At 32.1% G+C, this 10,793-nt stretch overlaps 1 protein-coding gene across 1 annotated transcript; it reads right to left on the bottom strand.

The window, feature by feature from the left end:
* Positions 1–124: 124 nt before the first annotated feature.
* Positions 125–10,175, bottom strand: LOC135839951 (uncharacterized). Its single transcript, XM_065356234.1, has 2 exons — positions 10,046–10,175; positions 125–2,733 (listed from the first exon to the last, which is right to left on the bottom strand). Exons 1-2 carry the CDS (start codon positions 10,088–10,090, stop codon positions 1,342–1,344), a joined length of 1,437 nt encoding a protein of 478 aa, XP_065212306.1. The 5' UTR covers positions 10,091–10,175; the 3' UTR covers positions 125–1,341.
* Between the last annotated feature and the right edge of the window lie 618 nt (positions 10,176–10,793).

The following is a 10,793-nucleotide window of genomic DNA, read 5'->3' as shown; positions in this document are numbered from 1 at the left end:
AATTGATTCATTGAATACAAGGTTACCTGTTACGTATTTGTATGTAGTGTAATTGACATAATAATTACCTAACATCCTACGTTTGTTAAATTCATTCTAAAAAAAAAAAAAAAAAAAAAAAATGTTCAAAAATCCAGAATTGAATTTATTTTTTACAACAATAAAATCGGTAATAAGTACATACATAGGTAAGTAGGTACATACATTCGTAATTTTTAATAAGAAATCGTTGATAACAAAAAAGCTTGAGGTTAGTTAGGTAAAAGGTAAGTAACCATAATAGGTAGGTACATCAGTAGGTATTCAATAGAATGCTTTCTTGGGTAGGTAATCGATAGTTTTCTAAATACAGGTAACTTGTGAGGTACAAAAATCACAAAAAAAAAGGAGATTAAGTATAAAACCTTAAAAAAAACACACCTAATTTTTATTCAATGGCTATATTTTTAAAAAATACCATTGTTCATAAAAATTGGTTCAACACTGGCAAGTGTACCTAATATAGCCCACCTTCATTAAATGACGAATTCGGGGACTTGAAACTGCAAAAAAATTAAACCAATAGGCTGGGAAAATATAATTTCAAAGAGGTGAGCGTTTCTAGGTGCACTTACCTTGCAACAAATGAACAAAAAAATAGGTAATACGTAAATGTAAATAAATCATACAAAAAATCCATGAGTACAATATTTCTCATTTTCTCCCTGTTTGAATAAAACATGTCGCAAACACGCTTAAAACGTAAGAAAAATACAAACATGAGCTTTTAAAAAAAATGTTTCAAGCGTTTTTTTCAAGTTTAATTTTCGAAAAAAAAAAAAATTTTCAACTTCGTTTGAAAAAAAAATTTTAAAACACTGAATGAATTGTAATACATAGGTATTATTTTCAACTCAATCATATTTTTAGTAGGCATAGAAAGTAATTCAGTTTCTGAAAAAAAAACGAGACGTGATGTTGAAATCTTTAAAATTGTTTTAACATCAAAAAAAACCAAACGGAGATATAAAAAATTTTTCGTTTTTCTGTTCAGAACACACGTCTTAAAAAACAATGTTTATGATTGTTTTAACATTTAAATTTAAAAAAAATGTAATCCTACTTTTTGTAGGTATTTTTTTAAAAACACATTGTTTTGCAACACTGAAATGAAATCATCTTCAAGTTCAACAAATCCTTTCATTTCATAACGTTCTTTGACGAAGAATGTTCATAATAAATATGAATAAATGCTAAATGAAATGCACAATAAATATACCCATCGTTGTTAGCAATTGATACAAATAGGTCTTCATATAGGTAGGTACCCAACCACATAAATTCAATATAGGTAAGTATTTTCTAAACGCCCCAAAATTTATCGTCTGGTCTTCTCTTAGTTCTAAAATTTCCAGAAGCGGTACGTAATCGTTCGGCAGAGATTTTTGGTTTATCTTTTTCGTCATAATTTAAAGCCAATACTTTAGATACAATATTTAAATCTTCGTGTTTACCTTGAGTTATTCCTGATCTTTGAAATAAATTTTGCAATTGTCTATCTACTGTTTCGGGGAATTCGAACTGCGGCTTATATTGGATAAGTGGTACAGGAACTAGAGGAAGGGGCTGTAAAATAACAGGTTTATTATAAATTTCTAATGGGATGCTTTTTTGTAACGCTACTTCTTGTCTTGGTATTTCATTTTGCTTAATCGACCTGAAGAAATTTTCTCTATCCCTTAATTCTAAAGCAATTTTTAATCTACGATTGTTTTCTTGCTCCGCGAAAAACTTTTGTTTTTCTTGCTCGATCAGAAATCTCTGTTTTTCTAAATCGAGCTGACGTTTTTGTTCTTGTAATTGTAGCAACTGGGATTCTAAATTTAACTGGTAACGTTTCTGGTCATTTTGCGGAAGTGCAGGGGGTTCTGAGGAACGTGTATTCTGCTGTTCGCGAGCTTTTCTGATTTCTTGGGTAGGATCAACGTTGATTTTATTGTCCAAAATGGAACTCAGTTCAGCCGTATCCAAAGGTATGATCCTTCGCGGTAATCCTCGTTCGTCTTGTTCCAACGTAAAAGCTGTTAATAAAGGAGCTTGAAATACTTCTACGTCTTCTTCGGCGCTTTCTGACTGCGAATTTGACGTGTTATTTGAATCTTTCGTGTTTTTACGCTCCTGTTTTATTTCATCTTCCAAATGACCAAATATCAGATCCGAAGTTAAGGCGCTTTTTGTTTCTTGCAAATTCAAGCTTTCGTGTTTCTCTTTACTTGCTTCCTCCTGTTTATCAGGTACTTGGAAAAAAAGTGCTCCCGGTTCGTCTTCCGTTTTTTCTTTATCAGGGCTCTCATCGTTGGTCGTCGATGTTGTCGGTAACGTTGGCGATGGTTTATCTTGGATAATTTCGTAGAAACCGTAATCTTTACCGGAATCGTTGGATTTATACTCCCATTTCACATCATCGTTCACTGGTACTTGTTGTTCGTACTGCTTTGGATTCGATTTCGTATCGAATATTTGCTGCTGTTGTTCGTATTTTTGGGCATCCGACTTCGTATCCGCGGTTTTGCTTTTCTCCTGTTCTTCTAATCGATTCAAAACGTTCAGCAGAGCTTTACGAATTCGCGGATCCAATGTGATCGGAGGTTTGTACGCTAAATTATTTATCGACGATATATCCGCCGTATTTTCCGGATATTTCGGACTCGAAGATTCTTCGCACGACGAATAACTCAGCAGTGATAATACAATCTGAAAAACGAAAACGAATTTATTAAAAATACTTACGAATTGTGTGATCAATTCGAAAGATGTTTACAGTGATAAGAAATAATCGAGCAGAAAATTTTCCTGTTGGTCGTGCCTCGTGCATGATCCGTAGGTTTCCTTCCTACGCCTGCATGTCGCCCAACTTTATACACGACGAAGAAAGGTGAAATGTTGGTTGCATAATTCGCTTGCAGCATGCAAATATGACTATCTACGCATTTTTTACCGATAATTTCTTCGGCTTTTAATCTTTTAATAGCTGGTTATTAGATTTAATTAAACACCTTCGTGTATAGTTAGGTAGGTACTCGTATCGTGTATATAATAGTCTCACACACAGTAACAGCAAACATTCATTACCATTGATTAATAACGCGAAATGGAATTAATAGTAAATAGACGTGTATTGTTAAGCAATGATGGAAGATGGATTGTGTATCACAAGTAAAGTATACTTATCATTATTGAATATACAAACAATGTCTTCAAATTTAAATACATTTAGTCGGTGTGTACTTTCTAATTCAGTCTGAGCCCGGCCGAACGGGCCGTTAACAGGAACTCATAATTTATGAGAATTACGTGCGTTAATACCCAGGTTTGTGTTCATCAGTTGAAACCTGACTATTATCTGTTAAGGTTAAAGGTTAACGGTCATACTCTATGCGATTTAAAGTGCAAAATATACGCCAGTAAATGCCGATACGTCCTTAGTGTTTTTATAAGTATACAAGGTGTCCGAAAATATACCTACCTGGTTTCAATTTCTATCGGCATGACTCGAGTTTAGCCTACGGCAACCCGAAAAAACGTGAGAAATTTCGTTCGAAACAGCGTTAGTGGCAGTCATCGCCTTTTTTTTAATAGATGAGAGATATCCACACGAGTTTTTTCTGTCGAATATAAACACACATACCCGGTACTTAAACTTACATCTAGTGGGTAATGTTCTTACATGTTTTATTTATGGTCATTGAGTAAGACCGGTGCGTCTGTGGTTATAACGATTCGAGATTAATTAAAAACAAAGCGCCAGAGCTGATGCGAAAGTTGTGACAAGTCTCAATTGGATACTTCTTTCGTGTCAAAGTGTCAGTTCTTCTCTTAATTTACGATAGGTAGTCTACAGTCAATAAACGTTCATGAAATGTCACAATAATTTACACATTTTATCCTATCGAGATTTTCTCTTCCTGCTGATGGGGACTTATTCAACACACAATTGGCAGAAAGAAATGAAATCTAAACATCAATAACTTATTTAATCCCTTATGTATATTTGTTTGGTACGTATTTCAAATCATTTTCAAATAAGATTACTTACGTTGAGTTGGTAGCACACGCCTGCTAATTTTCCAGAATCCGACTAAGCCTACCAAGTCACGAATAGGTAGGTACTCAGTCTTTTAATAATCGTGAGATTATTTCTCAACTTGTTTCAAGAAACTGATCTGGTTTTTTCCTCTATTTTTAATTACTACCTTATACTATGTAGGTACATAGTAACTCGTAGTGTTTCATCGTCTTTTTTTTTTTTTAAGGACACGCTATATACCTACGCTTGATTCATCTATTTATATAGGAAAGAAATACTGCTAAAATAGCAAGTGAAAGCATTTCATTACTATACATATGTAATACCGAAATCCTAAAAAAAAAAAGTAAAAAGTCGTGGCTAATCTTGCAGAAGAAATAGTTAGGTACCGGGTTTGCCCTCATCAACCTTGAAAAAAGCAAGTCCAGGCGGTACTTTATAAAGAGGAAAAACGCACGATAGTTTCTTTCAATATAACAAAAACCCGCTGATTTAAAAGTACTTTTTTTTCCTTTTTTAAATAATTATCTCTATTGAAAATTTAAAATATTTTGCGCTTTAATTTTTTTTTTTTAAATAGGTGATTAGACGAGTAATAAGATTTATGCAAAATACGAATATTTGAAAATAATTCGGACCATAATTGCACTTTTATTGTACTTTCACCGAATGCATGACATATTTACCTAGACATTATGTAAATTTGCAAACTATTATTGTTCATTTGTTATCCCATTTGCAGCTGATTTATGACGTTTCGGTTTTATAAAACGGCTAACGTAGGTACGTAAATGGATATTAGTTACTTGAAACAATTCTATAAGTAAATACTGGTAACATTTTTATTACCTATCCTATACCTATACTAGACGCTTACATAAAAAAGGAAAATCGATTATATAAAATGGACCTCGGGCATTTTAAAATTAAGAAAAAATAATAAAAATGAGCGTGGGTGAACGATGAGCGCAAATTTAATTTTATATCTGCAGTTATTGAATTTGAAATAAGATACGCTGTTTTAAATACTTATACGAGTATATTTCATCAATGATATCTAAAGTGGATAATTAAGTATACTGCAGCAATCGTTGTCAGATTAATCGATCAACTTCAATCTCATCTCATCAACGAGGCAAAAGACTCATTTATAGATAAAACTTTCAATGCCAATTTTGACACTTCTTTACAAAATCTATCCTTTTTGTTCCTTCCATTATTTCTTTCTTTCCTGGCTTGACTTTTTTCTCTGTTACTCTTATTTCTTTGTCACCTTCCACTCCACCATTCCATGGGTTTTAGATAGGTCTCTACAACTCGACTATTTTGTAATTTGTCTGTACTTTTCACTTTGTATTACAATTATACGTAACTCCACTTCATGAGTACCTAGTACCTACTATAAAATATTGATACAAGTAGGTAAATATTTGAAAAAAAATTGTTTGAATTTTTCATTTTTTCTGTTCATACTTAATTAAGTACCTACCTATCTTAAAATTTTAATACCCACTTTGTTTTTTTTTGAGATTCAACTTTATTGCTCCGAAGGTGCGTTATGTGGTGATGTAAGAAAAAAAAAAATCAAAAAGTTTAGATTCAAAATAGAAATTAAATCAGAAAATAAATATGTATTGAAAAATGTAAGACATTGTAGCATGGAAACTTCTTGATTATACCCAGCAGGACTGTCCAGAGAAAATTCGGGCTTCGGGGAAATTATGTGAAGTGCTGAAGAGCAAAAAAAAAGAGTCTTAGCAGCGAATTATGGCTTTAAAAATAAATGAGAATAATTATTTTTAAAAAATGTTTATAGGATCTTTTTGGCGAAGACGGTTTTTTTGTTAGCGGAGGTGAGCCCTTTACAGGCCCTCACAAAAACCTCGAGCTGGGGAAAAATCCTACCATTTGTACAGGATTGTACCATACCCAGTCCCTAACCTTGTTCATTTTTTTTTTTTTTACCAGAGTTGGAGCCCCATGAGACAGCTACTAAAAAATGTCAGATGTCTGAACAAAACATTGAGGATCTCGTGAAGTTTTGAATTTTCCACAGGTAGCCCAAAAATTGCGCAATTTGATGGAAAAGTTGAATAGCTATAGATTTTACTCTGAAAATTTCATTTCTAGACTGGTCATACGTATTTAAATTAGAATCACGATTACGTTTAGAGGCGAAATTTTGAAATGAATAGGTCAGAGAATATAGAAGGTATTTTTTTGAATCCCAAATTTTCTAAAAAAACGTGCTGGTCAAATGTCAATTGTATAGGTACGTACTTATTTTGAGCTTTTAGGACTTTCCCCCCTAAATTTTAGCTCTCTTTTACTCAAATTAGGTACCCACATTAAAAACAATGTTTTCCTAATTTTTTTTCATTTCTTAAATTTTAATTTACATTTTGAATGTGAAGCTATAGATGAAACGATAAAGCATAAAATCAAGATTTGCGTTTTTAACCACATTTTTAAGGCATTGTTTTATAATTTTTTTCAACGCCTCCAACTTTTTACATTAAATCCAAACGTTGGCCCACCGCTATCTCTTTGTGCACAACGAAATATCAGTAGGTTGCAGTGCTTGCAGATATATGTATCAGCCAGACAATCGTTATATAAGCAGTGGTGAAGAGGAGGGGAAGGGGTGTTAAAAAAATTGAAATTTTCTTGCTATGTAAGTAGGTTGGATACTGGATAGGTAAGGTACATATGTAGGTACTTAACACACTTGAAAGTCTCAGATTAAGTATAAAATTAACAAAACTTTTCAACGTATTAAAATGATTAAAAACAAACATTTTGTGACTTCAATTTCTAAAAATTATTCTCATTGTTTTCCAGAAAGTCTCCTCTTCTGTTCTTCTTCCCTTTACATGCTTTATCGAGTTCGAATGTAATACGTCACAGTTGAAATGTTTGACCTTTTAATAATTATTTCCATAGGCTACCTAATAAACCAATTTCGAGGAAATGTAAGAATCATAGGTGTATACCTATTACCTACCTATAGTTCTATAACTTTATTGCATGCACAAATAAAACTGCCTATGCGAAAGTTGAAAGCGAATAATACGATGATAACTTACGTTTAGTATAATTACCCATAATTCCGGTAAAATTGCAATTTACGGATTATTAATACGAGTAGGTAGGTACGCGGTAATAAATTTTTAAAAACCTTGACATTTTGAACTTCCGAAAAATTGAATATACCTATTCTATACTACTTGCTGAAAAATTTACAATTACTTTAAGAGAATCCATGACGTAATGAAAATAAAGCGAAAAAAACACCAGTGAAAGTGCATTAGGAAGATGCTGCAAGATGATAAAGTTATTTTCCCATTAGTAAACCTGTTTTTGGTGAGACTTGCAAAGACACCGGGTTCATCTTTTTGCTTTAAACCATATAAACAAACCGGATTAGTCATCCAATCCGACAATATTTAGCATTCTTGTGTATGGTACCGTAGTTTTTGCGAAATTACACCCAAAACTTATCTTGATCATTGATCCGGAACTTCACGTAGATACCATTATGCCTTATGGTGCACTATAAAAAACGTGATGGCATTTCATATGTAGTTGTATCATCGCTGTCACCATGTCGCTGTCGGTGACATAATGGTTAGATATATCGTTCAAGGTCGACGAATTTATACTTGCCTATCTCTTTTTAAAGATAGCAGTATTTTTCCACGCGACGATTGTAAAGTTGAATTAAAAGAACATAAAGATAAAGAAGGAAAGTCGCCAGTTGCCGAATCGCTATCTTTATTGTTAATTAGTGCTTGAATATCATCGCAACGATGTATACAATACATATAGGCTGGTAGAGATACCGTTTTGTGTCTGCGCGACTGCAAAGAAAATGTAGGGTAGTAGAGTAGGTACCTACTCTAGTCTGTCTAGCGTCTGATGTTCTTCGAATTTGAGAGTTGAGACAAACTCAGGGCAACTAAACAAAAAAATTGTGCGAGTTTATTATTTACGAAATTTTATAGGGACAACAATTTTGCAAATTTTGCAAAAAAAAGAGACACAATTTTTTTAGTAGGTACCTACTATCTAGATATTGATCCTAATACGTGTAATCTGATCTAATAAAGTAATAAAGTACTTTTTTAAAAAAATATATATTCCATGATGAAATTGTATGTATTTGAAAACTGAAGGGGTTACTGAAGAATCTATAATTTTGACTGCAAAATTTCATTAGGCAAACGATTTGGCATGACCTTAAGCAAGGTCACACCTATGCATTTTTGGTCTACCAGTTGTTTCAAAGGAACTGCGACAAGACATGGTTGCCAGTTGCCACGACCATTGAAATTTTCTATTGTTAATCTGTATTAGGAGGGTTATTAACCTCATACCTATACATACTGCAGTCTGCACCCTTTTTTTTTTACGAAGGTATTATTCAATTGAAAATTTATGTAGTTGTTCAAGTTGATATTCAAGTTTTTTTTATGTTATGTATTCTAGAAGCTTAAAATTGTTTCAATTGTTTAGCAAGTATTGTTAGTTGTAAAAGATATAGCCTAACGATGAACATCATTCTTATAAAATTATTAAGTAAGATATTATGCAAAATTATCTAAATATTGAAAATTGCAAATTTTCAACGTCGAGCATTTCAAAAACTTTAAAATTTTCTATATTGCTAATTTTTTAGAATAATTTTCAGAATTTTTAAAAACATGCACTTTTTTAATTTGTTAGACTTCTGAAAAATATTGCAACTGTCATGCAACTGTCAACGTTGACACAATTTTTTTCAAACATTGTCAAAGTTTCTAAATGATTAGAATTTGCAAAATCATAGAGTTCTATTGTAAAATGTCCAAGTTTCTGAAAATAATATCTACAATTTTTTCAAATTGTTAAATTTTCCAAAATTTTCAAATTCACCAAATTCCACGTTTCGTTTAACTATACTGTTTCGATTAGAAAATTAGGTGAGTTACTGTTTAGAAGCTCCAAAAAATTCTTGGCATAAGTTCTGAATTTCACAACATATTTTCAAGTTACCTACCTACATTAAATAATCATCGTGCTGAGAAAAAATGAATAATAACACATAAAAATCGTTCAATTTTCAAAAAAATATCATTTTTATAAAGTGTTTTTGCCAGATTTCGTTACCTAGGTACGTTTTCTACCTACTCTCTACCTACCTGAGTACCTACTTCTGTTTTTCTATCTACATACATATGTCATTATTTGTTAGAAATCAATATCTACGGTATATTAGTTGTTAGATAATAAGTAGGTTTTAAGATGACAAAAAAGTAGCTTCGACGAATCAAGTAGTGTAGTACTTAAAATTTTAGGAATTCATCTGTAAACTGCGAAGTCATGCTTCATAAAAAGTAAACATATTTCTAGCTAGGTAGTACTCATGCAGGTTGTCAAGTAGGTATCTTTAAAAATTAGACTCATTGTTATGATAGGTATTCAAGTGAATGCAAATTTTTGAGCTAAAATACGTAGTTTCATTAAGTACTATACGTAGTACGAACCCTACACCCTTACCGATTAATACTTTATACGTAGGTAGGTATAGATATTTGGTAACAGTGACACTGATCAATATCATGTATTTTTACCAATTCCATCACCGAGTAGAATAAATTAAAAGATAGACACCTATACCTGAATCATAAAATCATCAAGAAATTTTGGAAATAATCTCAAACGTGATGTCTTTAAACTTCGCTTTTTTGCTGAAAAATATCTCCCAACAAAAAACCAAAACCTACTAAGACTCGTAGTAGGTAATATATGTATGTGACATGTGTGGATCATATTCATGATAAAAACCATTGTACGTAGGTACGTAGGTAAACAAACACTTAACAATATAGGTACCTATATTGTATGTTCATAGATTCGTTACCTGCGAATCTACCTATGTTTTCACATTGATACCTATCTAATAATTCCATAATTTTTTTAAACGAACAAATTACTCACCAATATAATCATGTTGAAAAAATAACAAAATTCACCAAACTGCATCGTGTAATTGTTTTTAATTAGGTATTTTCAAAGGACCGCACATGATAAAACGTTTCTAGCTATAAAAACGTGTTTGGTATTATATTGGAAGAAGTCATACCCAACTCCCTCTCCAGATGATTCTGCAGAGTGAGAGAGGAAAGATCTATTGTGTTGACTTTCTTTCTGCTTTTTTCCCCGTTGCGTTGGTAAGGTGAGGTAGTAAGATAGGTAATGTACATATTAATAAATTATTGGCAGAATTTATTCATCTGTGACTTCATTATGCGGGGTGTCATATTTATCCATGAAAAGCTCGAATTAATTGGACAGTAATTAATCATTATTCCATTAAATTGCGTGAAATATTGATAAAATTTACGAATTTATATTACGTAAAATTATCATTGACATAATGGAAAAAAATCGTTATAAAAAATACGCAGATTAAGCACAACAGGAATAGGTACAAATAAAGAGATGAATAATATTTGGGTATTGCAAATTTAGGTACCAACTAGCTGACTTGCAAAGTAGATGGGTACAAAATTGTGACTTGAAAGTCAGTCCATTGGTTCGAGTTATTTTCAATTCAGATTTCAAATTACGAAGAAAAATGGGGTTTGGAAAAAATATCAATCCATCTTCAGAAGTTGAACTGGTCTCAATTCAAATTTTTTAAAAACCACAGCACATTTTTCTTATATGTATTAAAATTCATACT

Source organism: Planococcus citri, chromosome 3 (genome assembly GCF_950023065.1).
Source record: "Planococcus citri chromosome 3, ihPlaCitr1.1, whole genome shotgun sequence".
Taxonomy (NCBI): domain Eukaryota; kingdom Metazoa; phylum Arthropoda; class Insecta; order Hemiptera; family Pseudococcidae; genus Planococcus; species Planococcus citri.
Note: the sequence above shows the minus strand (reverse complement) of the source record. Positions and strands in the feature narration are given on the sequence as shown.

Excerpts from the sequence above, each read along its gene's own strand:
- LOC135839951 (XM_065356234.1), bottom strand. The coding sequence starts at position 10,090 with ATGCAGTTTGGTGAATTTTGTTATTTTTTCAACATGATTATATTG. Across the intron at positions 2,734-10,045 it reads TTTTCAACATGATTATATTG|ATTGTATTATCACTGCTGAG; the intron begins GTGAGTAATTTG and ends TTCGTTTTTCAG.